At 37.5% G+C, this 22,166-nt stretch overlaps 1 protein-coding gene across 6 annotated transcripts in view; it reads left to right on the forward strand.

Moving 5' to 3' along the window:
- CACNA2D1 (calcium voltage-gated channel auxiliary subunit alpha2delta 1) overlaps nucleotides 1-22,166 on the forward strand; it is a 472,005-nt gene that overhangs the window by 367,658 nt on the left and 82,181 nt on the right. For all 6 annotated transcript variants that reach the window (XM_037066145.1, XM_037066146.1, XM_037066147.1 and 3 more), the window contains exons 11-12: nucleotides 9,858-10,016; nucleotides 15,724-15,828. In XM_037066145.1, coding sequence (XP_036922040.1) covers nucleotides 9,858-10,016; nucleotides 15,724-15,828 — 264 coding nt within the window. The remainder of the gene's footprint in view (nucleotides 1-9,857; nucleotides 10,017-15,723; nucleotides 15,829-22,166) is intronic.

The raw sequence follows: 22,166 nt of genomic DNA on the forward strand, positions 1-22,166 counted from the left end.
GAACCAGCTGTACAGGGGCAGGGTGGTGGAGCTCTGACATGGTCTGTAGCTATCCACTGGTTACATAGGCCCTGGGGTTTCCTGGACAGTGCAAACCACGGCCAACCCCCAACTATGTTTTGTGCCTAGGGCCACTCTGCCTGAGCTATAGAGCAAGCTGAGATGGCTGCTACCTGTTCTGGGGCTTAGAGATTCCAGGTGAAGCCAAGCTGTGAATCTAGGCTGACTGCTGCCAGTGCCGGGCCTGGGGCCCCTTAGCAGGAAGTATTGGTGCTGGAATTCACTGAGACCAGCTGTTGCTTGTTTGAAAGGATTTAGAAAATTGTGAACCATGAACCAAGACCAGCCATTCATCTGAAAAAGCTACTGTTAACAGCAGTAAGTTTGGTGGGATAGACTCTCTGGGGATCTCTAGTGCATGGCAAACAGTGTTAGCTAGGTTGATGGAGTCTCAGATTTGGCATCCACCTTCAACTCCATGGCTCTGCCTGCCTTTCTCTCTGGGAGAAGGCTGTCCCCCAGCTCTTTTCGTGATGCCAGACACTTCAGTTCTTCTCCATATGCCTGGAGCCTTTCAAGTTGCTATCCTGGTGCTGGAGCTCAGAGGAAGTGAGTCTGAGTAAGTACATGTCTGGGTTCTTTATGAGGAACTGCTTGGGACTCAAGAAATTTCTTCCACTGACTCAATCCCTGCTGGGGTTTTTTTTTTTTTTTTTTTTTTGGCCAGAAGTTGTGGGGACTTTTCTTCCCGGCACTGGAACCTGGCTGGGTAGGAGGGCCTGGTGTGGGGCTGGGACACTGCTCCTGAGACGTTCCTACTGAATTTTTATCCACCACACATGCATGTGGGACCAGCCTGTTCTAGTCTGGATGGACGTGGGTTCTTTAATTCTGTAGTTGTCAGACTTCCATTCAACTTGATTTCTGATGGTTCTGAGTGGTGGATACTCTATAATTTAGGTGTAATTTTCATTGTCTGGTAGTGCTTTTAATAATATATGTAGGACCTGAATCTTTAACATAGGGAAGAACATGTGAAATATACGAGGTCTGTCCAGAAAGTCAGCCATTGTTAACATAACAAGAATGTTTTTTCTGAAATCGGTGTTACCTGGCAGCCAAGGAGAGTAGATTGGAATGTGTATGCGTGAACGATGACCACTTCAGTGTTCTAGTTAGTAGGGGCACTAGATGAGTGCGCATATGTACTCTGTGGCCATCACATTCAAAATGGCTGAGTAGAGCAATGAATCTGCATGAAATTTTGCGTTAAATTTGAGCATTTCTCCATGGACACTATCCGGATGATTCAGAAAGCCACAGCTCTGCGCAACTGGTGATTGGCAGCTTCATCACAACAATGCACCCACTCGTGCATCACATCTTGTACAGAGATTTTTGGCAAAACATCAAATCACTCAGGTAACTCAGCCCTGCTACAGCCCCGATTTGGCACCCTGTGATTTCTGGCTTTTCCCAAAACTAAAATCACCTGTGAAAGGGAAGCGATTTCACACTGTAGATGAAATTCAGGAAAATACAACAGGGCAGCTGATGGGAATTAGAACTGCGTGAGGTCCCAAGGTGCCTACTTTGAAGGGGACTGAAGCATCATTGTCCTATGTACAGTGTTTCTTGTATCTTACATCTTCTGCAATAAATGTCTTTATATTTTATAGTACATGGAGGGATACCTTCTGTACAGACCTCGTATGTAAAAGTGTTGAAATGGAGGTACAATTATAAATGAAGTATTAATGAATAATTCTTGGAATGAAAAGCTGAGTCATGTGAAGATGTCAGATTTTCTCAAGTTTATTGGTAAATACAATTTTAACTTGATGAAAAAAAGATAGTTCCAAAGCTCACTAAGAAGACGGTTGAGAAGAAAGTGACGTGACAGGGTATGGCAGCTTACTCTTCCGGTAGACATTGAACATGATCAGACACCACAGACAGCAGTGTGTCAGGTGTTTGGGTGAAAAGTAAGGCTCCGACTCTTGGTTGCTTTGTGACTTTAAGCCTCATTTCCTCGGCTGTAAAGGGGAAACCATGTTAAAACTGAAACCATAAGCCTGGTGAAGGTTCATTGAATTGATACATGTAAAGTGCTAAGCTTGGCACAACTGTGATTCTCAATATATGTTGGCTAATATTGTTAGTATTAATATTAAAAAGTATCATAGGGGAAAAGGGGAGGGACTCACATGAATAAGTATAAAGGACACAGGGACAATAACTAAGGTGGGGGCGGAAATGGGAGGGAGGTGGGGAGCACTGGGTGGGGCGGGGCTGGGAATATAAAACAGAAAATTGTACTTGAATAAGAATTAAATAAAACAATATATAAAAATAATATTAAAAAGTAAAAACTCAGTGACATAATGGAAAGAAGAAAGGTATAAAATTTTAGATGTATCTCAAATCTTAATTGATTGTAAAGAATGGATCAGGAACCAATAAATTTGCAATAAAATTAAAATTGGCTATTTGGAAAAAAAAGATGTAATCGCCACCTCATACTAACGTTGGGAAAGTAAATTCCAACTTGACTAAACACCAAACTGTAAAATAAGCAAACAAAGTCATCAAATATTTGTAAAGACTGTAAATGAATATTTACTTCATTGGCAGATAGTATTCTAAGCAACAAATTATTTTAAGAAATCTGAAGGAATATGTTCAAATTGTAAGCTGATAAACAAAATGGAAAAATAGCACTTACAATTCATAAGATTACATGAAAATTAATATGAGATAATTTTTACTTTTAGCCATCAAATAAATTCAAGTACTTAAAATATTGAATTACTCTTGTACTTATAACTTAGTGATAAAAGTATTAAGTGCTTATTACAATGAAATAAGGTTGTTATACATATCTTGTAAATTGACTCAAAATTTCTGGGACATAACTTGGCAATAGGTAACAACCTTAAAATCATTCTTAACTGGGAATATGTAAATCTGTGTATGGATAAGTGTTACCAAACCATTTTCTCAGGGTTTTAGGATAACAATTTTGTTTCTTATAACGTTTTCTAGTTTCTAAATTTATTATGAAAAATATTAGATTCAAAATAAATAAAAAGTGTTTTAATAGGAATAAAAGTTAACCAAGATTTTGAAGATCCTAGCTTGTGTTCACTTTCCTTTTATTTTTTTCCCTGCATCGCCCTCTGGTGTCCAAAATGTGGCTAGCTTCTGATACCTTAATTCGTACTTCATATGCAATTTGTATTATTTATTTAATTTAGATAATTTATTTAAATTAATTATTTTACCTAATTTAAGTTTGTTATATAAATTAATTAGTTAAATTATGTAAACGCATTTCTTTATACTTTTTAATTTAAAAAATGGCCATGTTCCATAGCAGGCCAGTCTGGATTTAAGTTCTTGTTTTTGCTGATCGCCGGCAAAGTTTGAGCCCACAGTTTTGCCCTGTCTTTTTTACAGGCAAAAGAAGAGAGAAGAGATCATTAGAACATATTCTAATGAATAATTTCGATATAGAACAATTTTTCAAAAACCAAGGACGTATAAATTATGTTCATTTTGCCCATTAAAGAATGTTTTATGACAAAGTACCCCAAAGCAAGTCTGCCTTCATAGGATTTTACAATCCATGGATGAGGTGAAGGGGTGGAAATGAAAGGCATGCTGAGTGGTCAGATACATAGTAAGTGGGCCACTTTTCTTTCTTAGCAGTTCTAAGTGGAAGAATATTACCTTCAGGATCCTTTTTAATCCTTAATGCTTTAGTGCAAAGCTATTTGGGTCCACCAGCCTTCTCATGGGGAAACTTGGTGTCCGACCCAGGTGTGTTACAGGTGCCTTTCCTAGACAAGGTTGCCCCTCAGGAACTTGGTGCTGCTTTGACTCGTGGTACATGTCAGGACAAAACCAGCACTTTTCTGTTTGTATCCCGGGCCAATCCAAAGGGCAGCAGAGCTGCTCTCAGAAACGTTTTTGAGGAATGGTTTCTTATCCATCAGAGAACATTACAGCAGAAATAGGTACTGTCTTTATAAAGCCAAGTGTTTAGGTTAATTTATTTGAGATAGTAACCATTTGTTTTGGTCCTACAGTATCTTTTAATTTCTGTATACTTAACTACCATATTTAATATGACCGTTCCTTGAAGTTTAGTCTTCATGATTATCTCAGAGAATGTTTTAAACATTAAACTAGTGTTTGACAGGCACTTGTATCATCTCATTAGTGAACTTTAATTGAAGCTCACTAAAGCAGATATTGTTTATCTGAATCTCATGCACCTAGGAACCCATTCTGATTTCAATACTGAGTATACCAATGTTTATATTAAAATGATTTTTAAGTGATAGAGTGATCTACTGTGTGCCAGACTTTATGCTAGGCGTTTTACGTGCATCTTCATTTGACTATTTTAATACTATTTGAAAAGACTGTATTGTGAATGTACAAGTGTAAACACATATTGCACAGCTAAAATACAGTCTCTATGCTAATAAGTCTATAGCTTGATTATTGATTAACATTTTGTACCATCTTCTAATTTGCTTAAACTCCATACATATACTCAGTAAACATGTATAGTGTACCCATTATATGCCAAGCCTGAGGGTGCAGTGGTGGGAGGGCCATTTTCTTTGACCACATAGGCTTCTAATCCAGTCAGTTAAGATAGTATATAAAGAAATATGAAATTATAACTATCGTATGTTCTATAAAAAAGATAAATCTAGGCTTAGGAGAGCTTATGATGATGTGATTTGACCTAGTCAGGGAAGGTCATGAAAGCCTTTTATAAGGAAATAACACGGAGTTAAGTGGGACGACCAGCTGCTGTGGAGACGCAGAGCACTGCGGCAGGAGGAACAGGATATGGGGACGGGGAACTGAAAGAGCGTCCACACGCTGCACCAGTTACAAAGTTCCGCGTGATTTCTAACCAGACGCTCACGTCACCCCACACACTTTCCTCTCTCAGATGCTCACAGAGATTTTTCTCAGCAGTTCTAGAAGAGACCTACTTGATTGAATATTGGGGGATCAGAAAAGGAATCAGCTTAAATTGCTGACTCTGCATTGCCCTCTGGTGTCCAAAATGTGGCTAGCTTCTGATACCTTAATTCGTATTTAGGATTAGTTGAAAATACATTTTTATAAGACACATTTTCTTTTTTAAGCAATTTTTAAAAGATTTTATTTATTTATATTTAGAGGGGAGGAAAGGAGAGAAATATCAATGTATGGTTGCCTCTCGTGAGTCCCCTGCTGGAAACTGGCGTGCAACCCAGGCATGTGGCCTGACTGGGAATCGAACCCTGATTGTGTGGTTCACAGGCCTGTACTCAATCCACTGAGCTACACCAGCCAGGGCTATAAAACACATTTTCTTAATAGACGATAAAAGCAGAGCTTCTTATTTTTACTCACTATATAATGTTTCAAAGTGTTATAGTGCTATGTTGTCAAACTTTTGTTCTATGGCTTTTAATATATATGTGGTGTGTATATAAAATATATGGTTTATAAAATAAAATCTAGGCAAGTGTTACAAAGATTGCAAGTTTAGTTCATGAAAATAAACCTGGTTTTTTTTTGTTCTAAAAGCAGATGAGTATCAGATGGCTGTAAAATATGTACTTATCTAATTTAGACTTTTAAATTTTATGATCCCTTAGCAAAATTAAGATTTGCTATAGGGACTTACACTTTGTAAGTTATTTCTTTATCTGCATTATTTATGAGTTTTATTATGAATATAATTGTAGTGTTTGCTATACACCACTGAATTTGTATTTAATGAATTGAATTTACATTTAATCAACTTGTGTTAAAACGACTTAATGAGATGTTTCACTTTTCTGTGTTAAAAGCAGGTCAAGGCCAATCAGAAGACTCGGGCCAATATGTTACTTAATGCTCATTTTCTGCTTACCATAATTTTATCATAATTCATGTTTTAACTAAATCAATAACAGTTCCTATAACTGTAGCTAGTAATTCTCTACAGTTAGACATTTTGCTATTTATATATTGGTAAACAATTTTTTTTTTACTTTCTAACATAGAAATTCTCACATTCTTTTATTTTCAGAACAGAACATGTAGATTAAGACTGTGTCTCATTATCAAAGAACAGGAAGTGATGAAATAAGCAGTGGGAATTAGATTTAGATCAGAAGATACTAAGTTTTAAACATTCAAATTTATAGAAAACAGTAAAATATATTGGAGCTTTGTTCTCATATATATACCTGAAAGTAATGTTCAATGTAAAAGTACGAAAGAACTCAAATTATTTATCTGTGCAGTACAATTTTATTCACTACTTAATCTTCACTCTCTCCAAACCATCTCCCCTCTTACTTCATCCTGATGACCTTGCCTCCATATTCACTGGGGACAAAACACATAGATAGTAACCATCATCTTTTCAACACCAGATCTGTGTCCCCCCCAAACCTGTACTCAGCTCCCACTGTGCTTTCCTCGAACTGTGGTGTCAGTACATGTTTTCTTCAAGGGTTGTTTGTAGAGATGCAGCTGCATCCGGTCCTTCCCTGCCTGCACAAGTACTTTGTTTTTCACCTCTTTTCTATTTCCTGTATCCTTTCCTTTCTTTGCTGTTTAACATCAATCTCCTCTTGCTCTAGTGAACCTTCATTTTAATTTGTTTTTTCACCCTCACCCAAGGACATGCTTATTGATTTTGTAGAGAGGAGAAGGAAGGGAGAGAGAGAGAGTGAGACCAAGAGAAACTTGATGTGAGAGAAACAGCAATTGGTTGCCTGTCCTACACACCCCAACCAAACCCACAACCTAGGTACGTGTCTGTCCGGGAATTGAACCTGTGACCTTTCAGTTTATGGGACAATGCTCCAAGCAACTGAGCCACACCAGCCAGGACAAGACCCTCCACTTTAAGGCAGCCTTTTTTCTGACCCCAGGTTTACCTGTACAGGTACCACCCTATTCTTCTCTGCTTCCCAGCCAAGGCCCATTGAAGGTGATCCTCAACACATGCTATCACTTCCCATTGCTCTTCAATGCATTCCGCTGGGTTCTGCCTGTGTAGATGGGGGGGATGAGTTTAGCCAAATCCCCATCTTCTCTGTCTCTGAACTGCAATGTCATCTTCTGGAGCCTTTTCTGCAATGTCATTTTCTGAAGACATTTTTTTCTCTCTGACACCCAATACAGTCTATGTACCTTGCTTCTCTTTTGCCTCCATGGCAACTTAACACTTACTCCCCTACTTCACTTTTAATTCACATGGTATTTGTTAAACTAAATGTCTATGCTGAAGGATTTATTTTTAACTCTACCCAAGACTTATCCTGAGCCTCATGCCTTACATGTTCTGATTTCTCGATATCCCATTTGCATAGCTCACTTATACTGAAAATGTCCCTTCACTAGAGCTCTGTCTTTTCTCCCCTACTCCTCCAGTCCTCGAGTCCCTCCTCTAGTCCTTGCGATCCAGATCCCCAGGTTGGAACCTGAGAGTCATCAGGACACTCCTCTCTTCCTCAGCTGCATACCCAGTTTGCCACCACTTCCTGTTGACTCTTCCTCCAAAATAGACCTGGAATCCCTTCTTTTCAGACCATTTGTGCAAATAACAAAGTCAATTTATATGTTTTGCTTGGTTACCACAATAGCCTTTAATTATTCCCTCTCCTTTAAATTTTGCTCACCTTAAATCCACTTTCCAAACAATTGCTAGGATGGCTTCTTAAAATTGTATATTACATTATTTTGAATTTGGCTTAAAATCTTTCTGTGACTTTCTATTAGACAAAAAAAAAATAATAATCCTAATTCTTCAGCATTTCCATTAGACCTTGCATGATCTAGCCTCTTCCTCCTTCTCTGAACCATTTTCTATCATTTGTCTTCATATGTGACTGAATTAAACTATTTTTTATGTTTCCCCCCAAAAACTCTTCCACCCCACAATTTCAGGGCCTTTTTGTATGTTGTTCTATTTGCTTGAAATGTTCTTCCTCCATAGTCTTCAATGAAACATTTCTCTGGGCTCTCAGGAAAGGCCACTTCCAGGAAAATTTCCCCCCTACTCATAATTCACATTGCAACTCATTCCCCTGATATGGTATCCTGGAGCAAAATATTATTTCTTTTTCTGAAATAATCATAATTTATTGTTATATGTTGAGAGGCAGTGTGGCAATAGTTAAAATCTCATACTCTTCTGCCTCAGTGCTAGTCTGAATTCTCATGGACTATTACTTATTTGCTATGTGACTATGGACACATTATTTAATTTCACTATCCTTAAGTGTCTTCGTGGATAATGACAGCATTAATCTTGTAGGGCATTCACCAAGAGGAATGATTAATATTCATACAGTACACAGTAAAGGCAGCTCATAGGAAATACCATGTAAGTGTTTACATGCATACAAACGTCCATGTGTGTACATGCATGTCCAGTTTGCATAATGTCTGAAGGCACAAAACTGTCACCTGCTATAATTCTTGACATATAACACACCTGCTAGTTGCTTAATGGATGAAGGAAAAGTGTGATGCACCTTGTAATTACACTGCAGTGACCTTCAGAGGAAAAACATGATGCATTATATTTATAAGGGTATATAATTGCTTATAAAATTTGTCTTTTGGCTTGTGATTCACCTATTAAAATCATTTAATTACATGTCTTTGATATGAGAGTATCTTCAGGCTTTACCTGGCAAGCCCTCTGTCTTCTAGCAAGAATGATTTTGTTATTTTGTTCTGAAGATAGGACCATCTAAACTCTAGGATTCTAAGGGACTCACACAAATAGCAAAGTTATTAAATGATAAAATTCTGAATCTTATTTCAGTACTCTTGTTCTTACCTTTTTGGAAATATCCAATAAACTGTGTGAATACATTTTATGAAATTGGTGAAATTACTTTGGGGATTGTTTCTTATCTTTTCGATTTGGGGCAAGTAGAGTTGGAGTTTGTTCTCTTCTCTTGACCCTCTTTGTTGTCCAGGGACACAGCACTCAACAACAGCAACTGTCCTCGGGAATCTCTTGGGCTTTGCTTGCCTGCCAGATTCCACTGCAAACTATTTAAAACTTCCAGAGTGATCGTTCCAAAAGGCCACCAGGTGACCTTGACACTTTTCAAATTGCTTTCCTGTTTTAACCCCCATAGGAAGACTCTATGCTCAAATTTCAAAATTATTAAACTTCTCTTCCTTAAATTCAGTGTGCTACTTTTCCACCTAGCTTTTCCTTATGAGGGGCAAGTAGAATACTCAGTTTCTCCCTGAAATCTGCCCAGCCATCACCATATCACTTCTGGATTATTGATACATCTTATTTAGTTATTTGTTTTTGTCTAAATGCTCATAAAATTGGAGAGCTGGAAGGGACTGCGTAACGAAAATCCCAGGTTTAAAATCAGGGAAACCAGGCTGCAGGAGGTAAGTGATGGGCTCAGAGTTACACTATGAGTTGGGGGCTCGGGTGAAAACCTCTCTTTGGTTCTTAGTGTACTTTTGTTTCCAGTGTTTTCTGTATTTTTTAAAGATAAAGCAGGGCATTGGAATTGAGAAGTATAAATGGTACATTCAGCCCTGGCTGGTGTAGCTCATTGGATTGAGCAAGAGCCTGAGAACCAGAGGATCGTGGTTCGATTCCCAGTCAGGGCACATGCCTGGGTTGCAGGCCAGTTCCCGGCAGGGGACACACCAGAGGCAACCATACATTGATATTTCTCTCCCTCTCTCCTTCTCTTCCCTTCTAAAGAGAAATAAAATCTTAAAAAAAATAGTACATTCAACAAAAATTACATGGTTGATTTTAATGTTGTTTTCTATACTTACTATTTTATCTTTTGCAGTTTAACAGCAATGCCCAGGATGTAAGCTGTTTTCAGCACCTTGTACAAGCAAATGTAAGAAATAAGAAAGTACTGAAAGATGCCGTGAATAATATCACAGCAAAAGGGATTACAGATTATAAGAAGGGCTTTAGCTTTGCTTTTGAACAGCTGCTCAATGTAAGTATTGGTACCATTTCCTTTTCCTTTTGTTATTGAATTGCAGAGACTTAATTTCATTATCCTGTTAGTCAGTGCTATCTAGGGTTAGATAACAGAGCTGTTTTTCATTGTTCAGAAGGCAAATGTATCCAGGCAATAGAAATCTTTGAACTACACATATTTTTAAATCATAATTCAAGAGGCATACAAATGCATATTTTTCCTTTTAAATCTTTTTTCCTATCATATTTTCAAAATATGTTTAAATACATATGGTAATAATTTAACTTTGCATAAGCACTTAACACTTATTCGGTGTATTTAGAATATCATTTCTTTTTTCTTATCTCAGTTACCACAGTATTTGTCTGGAAACATATAACTGGGGTATTTAAATTGTTCCTATATGTACTTTACAAATGGTAGACAGTAAGTTGAATAGGAAGGTAAGGCCCAGAGCAGGACTTCCTTCCTCAGGGAACACTCCCTTGAACAATTTGCCCACCCATATCTCTAGTTAGACTATTGGACTCTGGCGTGCCTCCTCCCACATTAATGCAGGTATCTCACTCAGGACTGTGTTTTCAAATGTCCATGCCATGTTTTTTACTTCATACTATTTGAGAACAGGAGCCATCATTCAGTTTTGTGTCTCTCGAGATACAGTATCTTCACTATGGGTGAGAGTGTGGTCTGTGGGGGAAACTTTGCCTGCAAGTCCCCCTGTCCGCCACAGATGAAAATAAAACTGCCAAGACATGATCTGCTTGGGGAGGAGAAGTGGTCAATCTCTCAAAGGAGGACCAAGAACCTCTTCCTCAATGGCTCTTATTAGGTTCATAACACACAGGAAGACAGGTAAAGCTCATCAATTAATGTCGGGCAGCAAAGATCAAACAATAGATAACATTTCAAAGAAATCTGAGGGCTTAGTCTGAGTCAGTGTCTGTCAGGAAAGGGGGTTGCAGAAACTTTGGGAGACACACTCATTTCCTGCTCAGACCCTTATCATATGAATGAAAGCACTCTTAGCAAAGCAGGCTTCACAGGACTTTACAAATTCTTTCTTATGCTTGCTCACCCTGAACCACTCTAGCCGGCAAAGGGCTGCACTGCCCTCCCCGTCATAGGTTTTTAGGCTTAAGTGGATTAGAGGCAGAAAGCATTTCTCCCAGATGGAAATGGGGACTCAGGCTATGTCAGAATAGCCAGGGAGCGTGGGTCCATCACCCCCTCTTTGCTGCAGCCCCCCTCCCCAAGGGGTCTTACCTGTCATTGACTAACCGACCAAGCATTGGGGGCCAACCAGAGATGGATGAAGCAGTGCTCCTGTTAGGGAGATAAGCTTTGTCTCCTTAGTGGCTCACAGTCCAAAGGTCGTTCACTCAGCCTTATCCATGGGAGGTGGTTACAACTCCTGAAACCAGGCAGGACGGTTCGCAACAGTGGACCTAATGGCTCTGTACCTGGGTTTCTTCACTATACAGTGGAGGTCACTGCGGTCTGTTCATCAGAGGATTGTGAACAAGATTATTTGCAGAATTCGACACTCAGCAAGCTTCAAATGTATGCAAGCTGCCGGGCTGATGCTGGTGTCAAGATCTTTATTACTATAACTAACAACTAGCAAATGGCTGGCTCAGCATCAGCACACAATTTTTATTGTATTTGCTGAATCACTGAAGAAACCCTTACATGTGACCTTTTCTGCAAATTTGACTTTGTTATTCCCTAAGTGAATCTTCTAAACAGTCTTGGAAATGTCTGATTATTTGGTTCATTCATTTGTTCATTCAGCCAGTATTTATTAAGCGTCTCACAATTTCCTGTCACAGTGCGAGAGCTGGAATTAGAGAAATAATTAAGACCATCTGCTCTTAAGGAGCTCTAGAATACACTAAACTATCATCTCTAGTACAATGTGGTAGGGCCATTGTAATGGCCCTACGGGGTATTTAGAGTGTATTATTGGGGCTACATGGAGGAGGAATCCCACTTACCCAAAGGAGTTCAGGAAAATGTGGCATTTCCATGAGAACAGGATTTTGAGGAATAAGTAGAATCTAGGGAGGTATTTGAGAGAAGGCAAATCAATTCACATAAAAAGAAGCTCCATGGACAGGGGCACAGAAGTATGCTAGACTGCATAGAACGTTGTCAGAATTGCAGGCAGTTTGGCTTGGCAGGGACATAGCAACACAGGGGCACCGATGGAAATGTAAAGACCAAGGGCTGTCAGTTAATGAAGTGTGTGGGAGCAGATGGAAAGTTCATGGTATGGAAATGACATGCTTTACTAGTGTTCTAATTGAGCTGTCGTAGGAATCCTAGTGTTGGGACAGTCATGAAGAGATATTAGGGAATAACATGCTAACTGGACAGGGAAGAGATTACTGAAGAGGGGAGGAGGATTGGGGTGGCTGTATTTTCTCCGAACTAGAATACTAAGTAGATGACGGCACAGGAGTCTAAACAAGAAACGTGAGGGTAGAAAGCGCTCAGTTTCGTTACGTTGAGTTTGGGGTGGGGATATTTATTAGATGCCATTAGAAAAGCAAGGATGGAGACAGAATAGCAAAGCAGTTCACCACCTCAGTTTTCAAGGGAGGTTGTCATTAGTAAAATGCGTGTTTGTTGCATGATTGATGTTCACTAATAAAAGTGTGGAAATTTAAAACTTTGAAATTTAAACATAACTGATCACTACATTTAGATAGATTCTTTCTGTAGAAAAGGAATAGAAGTTTTTAACATGAAAATTATTTTCTCTTGAGTCAATAATTGAGTTTTCTAGATCTTGGCAGTTTAATAGTTTCTCTCAGTGTCATTAATTCGCTTCACTCCTCTCTCATCTAGGTTTCTATTGTGAAATGCTAAGGTGTCTGAATTTAATGTACTCTTTCAGGGGCAGTCTCATTAAAGAGGCCACATTAACTTCCAGATTCATTACTAGTTGCTGATTGAATACAGTTTTTTTTCCTATTGGCTTTTAGTGCTGCCTTTATCACCATTGTAAATGATTTTTAATATGTATCTGTTATTCCTGATGTAAATATCCCGATGTGCTTTCCACACATATCTTATGTATTACTTTTCTTCATTTTAAAATAATTTTCCCAAATGTCACGGCCTGCCTTATTCAAAGTTTGAGCATCTTTTGTTATCTCTTTCAAAGACATCTACTCTTCTCAGTACCATGCAGTACCATCTCTGTTTTTCATATGTCCTTGAAAGGTTTTCTTTTAATGTCACTGTGGCAAGTGTCAAATAGAATTACACATATCATTTATCCCATAGATAACCTTAAATTATTATTTGAATTATTCTTTAGGTAGCAGTTCATAAAATATTGCCAAATATTTGAGAAACAGTTTTCAGAAAATTTTTGACTGAGTGTGTATGTGGTAGGTGCCCTCTTTTCTCTGGCCACACAGAGGTCCAGCAAAGCAGCCTGTGAAATAGCCTATTAAAGCAAATTAACAACTCGAATTATAATTCCATTGAAATAGTCAAGTTCTTTCTCTTATTTAATTTGTTATAAGCCACTAAGGTATAATTGTTGTGACTCTGTGATTCTTTGGATAATTGCAAATCCACTGAAAAGTTGCTGTAATGTACTTTGCTTTATCAAAAGTCCTGAGAATGCTACTCCTAAGAAAAATCATGTTGAAAACAAAACGTTTTATTTCCATTTTTGCCTCTTTCTCTCCTGGGAAAGGTCTTTATTATTTTGCTTATACAAAATACACATGGTCAGCAGGACACTGGTGCTAACCTAATGATAACCACACTGGTGCTAACCTAATGATATTTGCATTGAGTAGCTAAATATGTATGCAGCTTCCAAAAGGAAACCAAGTCTTATGGTAGAAAGTTTACTTACTTTATCACTTTTATGAGATAGTCCTTTAGATGCATATTATTTCACCCATTTTTAATAGGCAGATACAAAAGGCAAATCGTGGAAATTAATTTTAGTTGAGGGATTTCAACACCTTTCACAGAAGTATTTTGATAATAGAATATGTAATTCTTTATAGAGGCAAGTTTTCAGAGTTACCTTCAAATATAAGGACATGTTTGAATGAGACAAATTGTACTGGTCAATGCTTGTATTTTCACAGTGCTTGGATGAAAGTTCGTGCTGCCCATGTTATAGTCGCCTAGACAGTGGGAAGAGATTGTACAGAACAGGTCCTTTTTATCAGTGAAGCAAAATGTTATCTTTAGTAGCTTTTACAACAGGAAATAGGGCTTATCTTATCTGAAAAATAAGATAGAGCAGGGACCTCCAATAACATAAGCACTACAGGATAGTGAAGAATTTAAAAATACAGACTAGTAACTTAAAGGTCAGGACTATACTTTCCAACATGGTAACAACCACAAGTCGTGTGTCCTGTTGAAAACTAAAAATGTGCCTGGTCTGAACTGAAACGTGTTTGTTTGTAAGTATAAGATATACATGGAGATTTGAAGAACTTATCATGAGAGAAAAAAGATCTCAAGAATTTCTATACTGATTTTATATTTAATTGATAACTTTTTGGATGACTGGGTTAAAGAAAGTGTATTATTAGAGTTAATTCAGGTATTTCTTCTTACTTTCTTTTAACATGGCTATTGGAAAGTTCAAATTTGAAACTAGGTTTATGTTGTATCCCTGCTGACAGCACTGAGCTGACCAGAGCTGAGCATTCATAAGTTAGTGTCATCTTAACATTCTCAACACTGTTGCAGAAACACATTTCACAATAGTAAAAAATACAATTTCAGACCTCAAAGCAGCCCAGAGTTCCAAACCAGGTGTTTATTTTCCTGGTCCTTTGATGCGAACCCATTGTTCTCCCATGTGGGGCACTCTTGGGACTTTAAAGGAATTTTGAGGGGGTTTATTGGACTTGTGTCTTTCAGGATTAGAGTGTGTGGCAGGTTGAGAAAGAATAGGAGAGACGTTCTGGGAAATGGTGTGGACATTTACAAAGATATGAAAAAGCAGCGGATGTTGGGGATCAGCTAGGAGCTAACAGTTTCCGAAATGTAAAGTGAGCAAAGTGGGATGAAGGGAGGACAAGGGGGAGATGTTTGTAAAGGGATTGAAAATACATGTGAAAGGGTATGCACCATTTTTATAAATATCGCTTGTTTCTGGTAGAAATTATAGGGGTGTAAAACGGACACCATAAACATTAATTCATTTAAAATCTACGAATTAACCACTGAGGTTATTATGTTCTAGGTATTTATCTAGGAAAGGAAACAACACTGAACAAAAGCAGAAAAAAACTTAATGTTCTCATTATACTTCCGGTACATTCAATAACAGGAAGGCAACAATAAGAAAGAAAATAAAATATGTTCTCTCTCTCATTCTGTCATATATATATATATATACATATGAGTGTAAAATGTGGTGAAGAAAAATACAGCCTGGGAGGGAGATTACATTTAAATTGTAGTTTTCAGGGAAGTTCTCAGTGATAAGGTGACATTTGATTCAAGTCCTGAAGGAACTGAGACCTTCTGGTGTACGGGGTGGGCTTGAAGGGAAGGCTCTGTGTGGGGATGAGCCTGGCCTGATCCAGGAATCAGTTCTTAGAATATGCAGATCAGGCATATATTTTACTCATTACTTACAAGTTGTCCGTGCTCCTTCATATGCTTTATAATTTCTAGTCTTTCTTATGAATGATATATATGTACATATTTTTCTTTTTCTTTACAGTATAATGTTTCCAGAGCTAACTGCAATAAGATCATCATGTTGTTCACGGATGGAGGAGAAGAGAGAGCTCAGGAGATATTTGCTAAATACAACAAAGATAAAAAAGTAAGTGCAATTTTACCACATTGAATATCAATTTTAATTTACATGTTTTTTAAAAAAGATAGTTAGTGAGGAGGAGTGGGAGAAATACTTAATAAAATACACCAGTGAGCACCCCTGGTAAGTGTGGCTCAATTTGTTGGAGCATCCTCCCATAAACTTAAAGGTCGCTAGTTCGATTCCTAGTCAAGGCACGTGCCTAGGTTGCAGGTTCAGTCCCTAGTCCTTGGTTGGGATGGGTACAAGAGGCAACCAATGGATGTTTCTCTCTCACATCAATGTTTCTCTCCTCCTCTCTTTCCCTCCCTCCCCTCCCTCTGAAATCAATAAGCATGTCCTCAGGTGCATATTTCAAAACAAAACAAATAAAATAGAAAACACTAGTATATTATAGATAGAAATAGATGATGGTTGACATATAGATTGTGCGTAATAAACCAAGTGCTGAATCAAAGAATCACTAAATGTAGTATCTTTATGAGATTCAGAAGTACCTTATGACTAATTCACTAACAAAATAATTTTGAACTATAGAGCCCTACTTGATTCTTCTGTATAAATTCTGTATGAGAAAATGCTATAGGAAGAGAGAAACCAAAAGAGGATGGAAAATAGGTATAATTTAAGATTCTTTAAGATACATTTATGATGTTATTTACTTATTAAGGATTAATATAGTAACACTAAAATTTTCTATAAACAAAAGATTATATCCACAGACATTATTTTGTAGATTTAGGAAAAGTAATATACAGCATAACCTGCATCCTCATTTGAAAACCGATTCCTTTCAAAAAAGATTTTAGAGAAATCTTTCCACAGGTACACTGTTTCGGCAAGAAAACAATGTGAAGATGAGTGTCAAGGTTGAAAATGTTGGGTTCAATGTCTGTTTGACTGCAGAGGACAGTATGATAGAGAAACATGCAGCTGAACCTGCTGATATGGTAGAAAATATTAACTGTAACTGTTCTGACAGCCCTACTGTCTGTTCCTTTCAATTTTCACAATTCATAAGAGAACCGTGATTCTCAACTTGGTTTCCTAAAATGTGAAGGATGTACCAGTAATAGTCATAATACATTATGAACTATTTCTTGTGTTTCAAAAATTCCACAAGAAGACACTGCAGAGTAAAATGTGAATTTGCCTTGCTTTTCATTGGGATTTTCATCATTTAAAGCAGAGGTGTGGCTCATCATTAACCATGACTTTCTAAATGGATTGTTTTATATGCATTTGAGGAATTACAAAGATAAATATACAGCACTGGCTGGTGTGGGTCAGTTGGTGCAGTGTTGTCCTATAAACCTAGAGGTTGCAGGTTTAATTCCTGCTCAGGGTACATGCCTAGGCTGTGGGTTCGGTCCCCGGTTGAGGCACATGTAAAAGGCATCTGATCATTGGTTTTTCTCTCACGTCAATCTCTCTCTCTCTCTCTCTCTGCTTCCCCTATCTCTAAAATCAATAAGCACGTATTATGGGTGTGGATTTAAGAGAGAGACATATATAGGGATTAANTGTGGATTTAAGAGAGAGAGAGAGACATATATAGGGATTAACAGGTTTAGATCATTTTATAGGCAAAATATTGTGAATAAGAATTATGAAAAAAATTTAAAATACTTTGAAACACTCTTAGGTGTATTTTAGCTTATGTGTGATTGACGTGATTGAAGAATTGAAAATATGTACACATACAACTTCAAATTAATCACAAATCTTCTTAATACTCAATACTTGAATATTATATAAACTGTATGTCATATGACACAAGTGTATTACAGGAGTTATCATTTTTTCCTAAATACCTGGTTATTTAATGGTGTAGAGAAGCCATTCCTTTTCAAAAAGTTGACAAATGGGTTAAACTGTTAACTATAAATACTTTCAAATGGTAATGTGATTTCATAAATATTTTTAAAAAAGAAGTGATCAGAATTAGCCCTGGCTGCTGTAGGTCAGTGGATTGAGCACAGGCCTGCAAACCAAAAGATCGCAATTCTCAGTCAGGGCACATGCCTGGGTTGTAGGCCAGTTCCCAGCAGGGGACCCACGAGAGGCAACCATGCATAGATATTTCTCTCCTTCTTTCCTTCTCCCCTTCTCTTCCCCTCTAAAGATAAATAAATAAAATATATTAAAAAAAGAAAGAAATGATCAGAATTAAAAGTAATGGGAAGATACCTTATTAGTACCTTCTCATTGTTCCTATTCAGGGCAATATCACCACCTGGAGCATGTCTCCAACAGTCCCCTTTCCCCTCACACTTGTTCATATACTTACGATCTGATCCCGTAGCTCGCTGTGTAGAGTTTTATGTGTCCTTCACACTGTACTCTGCCCATGGGACCTGTCCTCTGCCCCCTCTCTGGATGACATGGTCCTACAAGACAGGGTCAGCATCTTGTTTAACACTGAGCTGTAGGCATCTGTCAGAGGGCAGAGATTCCAAGATAGTTCTTCATGCATGACAAATAAATAAATGGAGACTAGCGAAGGTTGGAAACATTATTTCTGTTCATGGACAAGTTCATAATTATAAAACATGGTGTGGGGCAAGGAATATTCAGCTAATCTAAATGTTCTAAGTAATATAATACTACCATGTTAAGAAGAACTCAAAACAAAATAAGTTTAACCCAAAATTCAGTGTATCTCAGAATTGTACCAATTAATCTAACTCTTATAATTTTACAGAGATTTTTAGCACCTCATAGTTAGTCATAATTTAAAGTATATTTGGTTGTTTTATGATAGAAGTATAGAAGCCCTAATAATTGTATCGTTTTAATGGGTATAAGTTTAGATAAATCAGCTCTTTCTTTATTATGATTTCCAAACCATCCACCATTAAGGAAAACATCTTAATCTCTACATATTTTTCTTCATAAAGGAAAAGATTCTTAAATGAACATAGCAATGACTTTTGTATTCTTTATCAAAATGTGTGCTTAAGACATATCTTAATTTTAAGGAGCAAACAATTCTTCACAATTTTAAATGGAAGAATATAGATGTATAAAAAGAGAAGTAGTAAGTAATTTTCATTTAAACTAATAATTTTTTCTCTTCTAAAACTCTGTGCCCAGGACTAACACAACATATCTCGGGGGATTATCCTAAATTTTGTTATTTTTCCTTTGTTTTTTCCAAATAGAAAGATTTTATGTCCTTTTTTAATTCAATTGTAGTCTGCCCTCTATTTTTACTACTTGTTCAATTAATTGAATAAATGGAGAATTTACTAGTTTAAGGCCATTTTTTCTATGTGCGCATCCAAAAATGTCCAATCTAAATATTACTTTCTTGAAACCCTGTTTCTCATCCCCTTCACCTTTTGTAGGAACTCAGTGTTTTGAACAAAGGCATCTGGTGACATGCTACACCATATTAAATGGTTCATATCACATTTACTTTTGCAAAACTAATGAATCTCTCATATTCAACAATCCTGCTGTTTTCTGTTAATATATTGTCTTCTATATTTGAGGACACACATTTCTCTTAAGGGTACACACCCTTTGTTAATCCCAAAACAACCTGGAAAATTTAGTAGTTAGTTCTTGGTTTCTATGATTTTTAAAATAAATGTTCTTTTTGCTTGACATAAAAATTAAGATGGAATTAGATACTTTATCTGTGATTCTGATTTTAGTAGCTATAGAAAAGTTCTGTGATACACACACTTATACATATATACATGCCTACGTATCCAGATATAGCCACATAGATTTATATGTATTTGAAATGAACATCCCCTCTGTTCATTATTATCTCCAGTATTAAGAGACCATGTGTGTGATTCTAGTATGAGATCTTTTACAGTAAAGTGGTGTGAATAAGAGCCAGCAGCTGGGTGAGGAGTAAGGTGAGGGCTGAGGAAGAAGAAATCTGAATGTAAAATATTTTTTAAATCTTTGAAAATTTGCTAAGAAATATTGGGGGAAAATAAGACGGTCAACCTGAGATCAGGTTGTATACACACACACACGTGTGTGTGTGTGTGAATTTTTTAAGATGGAGAAGCTAATTAATTATCATAGGATATAGGTTAGTGAGGGGATATATTGACAGGGAAAATTTACTGATACCAAACTGAGAAAGTATTGTAGATGGAGACCTATGAAAGAGGAGGGATTGACAGAGATACAGATCATAGATTTCTGAAGTAGACAAGTAAGAATTATATTTCTGGAAACATTACTGTCCACATTTCAAATGCATTCTACTTCCCTGTTGAATGCTTCTTTTCTAACATGGGCAAAGCTTGTTAAACATATATTCATCTCCTGGTGTTTGTATGTTCTGTGTGAAAATAGATGATGGCAGGCTAACACTTTTAATTCAGGTCAACCTCTGAATGTATGAATGTTTTGTTCAGACAACATTTATGTAGTTAATTGTTCATGTCAAGGAGACTTGTGTGCAAATAGCACATGTATATATGTGTGTGTATGTGTGTGTGTGTGTGTGTGTGTATAAATATATACACTAAAATAGGCTATATATGTATAAAGGAGATTTTTTTCAAGATCTTTACATATAATATCAAGAGGGTTGTGGACAAACTGAGGAATCCTTTCTTACTTCCCCTCCTCATCCAAACTTCTCAATTTTTAACAACCCACCAACCTCATCTGAGGCATTTGCAGCCCACTGACACTAATAGGGAAGATAGTTATTTACCTTTGTCATCTAATGATTTGTATGACAGGCCAATTCCATAGCTATGACATTAATATTTGTTATACCATAAATTTATCGACCTACAATTTCACTACCCACATTATCTTTTCAAATGACCAAAAACTCATGGACACAGGCAACAGTGCAGTGATTGTGGAGGGGACGGTGGGAGAAAGTAGAAGGTATAAGGACGCTAAATTGTAATGAAAAAATGCAATAAAAATTAAAAGATTAAAAATAACTAATGTGTACAAAGGAAATTCAATAGATTTGAATAGATGTAAATTTTCAATACTCTTAAAAATTCTACACTTGATTATAACTTTATTTACAATATGCTCTTTAAAAAAGTTCACTTGTAGCTTAAAAATATTAAAATCACAAAATCATTAAGCAACTTTGATGAGCTTTTTAAAAAACATCTGAAAACTGAGACTTCCAGCCAAGATAGAGGCATAGGGCCTCCTCGTACAACCAAAAGGAAGGCAACAATTTAAAAACAAAGGACAACCAGGACTGACAGAAAATTGAACTGCTTGAAAGTCAGACAACCGAGGAGTCAAAGAAGAAACGTTCATCCAGACTGGTAGGAGGGGAGGAGACAGGCAGCCAGGGTGGGGAGGGACAGCGGTGGCTAGTGGAGCCGTCGGTCTCAGTTGTGTGCAGATAAACCAGGTGAAACAAAGGGGTTGCAGGATGGACCACACAATCCAAGGTCCCAGTGCGAGGAAATAAAGCCTCAAACTACTGATTGAAAACACCTGTGGGTGTTGAAGTGTCCGAGAAACTCCCAGCCTCACAGGAGAGTTTATTGGAGAGACCCACAAGGTCCTAGAACATACACAAATCCACCCACACAGGAATCAGCACCATAAGGGCCCAATTAACTTGGGGGAAGTGGAGGAAGGGACTGAAATCCAAGAGAGAGCAGAGCCAGCTCCATTGTTCCCTCTCTGACCACACCCCCACATACAGCCTCACAATCCAGCGACTGGGTTGCCCTGCCCTGGTGAACACCTAAGGCTTCACCCCTCATATGTAACCGGTGCTACAAGACAAAAAAAAAAAAAAGGCCCTAGTGGAAGAACAGATCAAAGCTCCACAGTAAACACAACTAAGCAATGGAGAGATAGTCAACCTATCCAATGCACAGTTCAAAACACTGATAATCAGGATGCTCACAAAATTGGTTGAATTAGGTCGCAAATTAGATGAAAAAATGAAGGCTACACTAAGGGAAATAAAGGAAAATGTACAGGGAACCAATAGTGATGGGAAGGAAACTGGGACTCAAATCAATGAAGGAACATTCGATCAGAAAAAAATGAAGAAACAAGAATTCAAAAAATGAGGAGAGGCTTAGGAACCTCCAGGACAACTTTAAATGTTCCAACATCCGAATTTTAGGGGTAACAGAAGGAGAAGAGGAAGAGCAACAAGTGGAAAGGGCATTTGAACAAATAATAAAGCCCAGAGAGTCCCAAAGAAGTTGGACCCAAGGAGGAACACACCAAGGCATATCATAATTACATTAGCCAAGATTAAAGATAAGGAGAGAATCTTAAAAGCAGCAAGACAAAAAGAGAGAGTTCCCTACAAAGAAGTGCCCATAAGACTGTCAGCTCATTTCTCAAAAGAGACCTTACAGGCA

This window comes from Sturnira hondurensis, unplaced genomic scaffold (assembly GCF_014824575.4).
Source record: "Sturnira hondurensis isolate 20B ecotype Veracruz unplaced genomic scaffold, ASM1482457v3 Scaffold0016462, whole genome shotgun sequence".
In the NCBI taxonomy this organism is placed as follows: Eukaryota; Metazoa; Chordata; class Mammalia; order Chiroptera; family Phyllostomidae; genus Sturnira; species Sturnira hondurensis.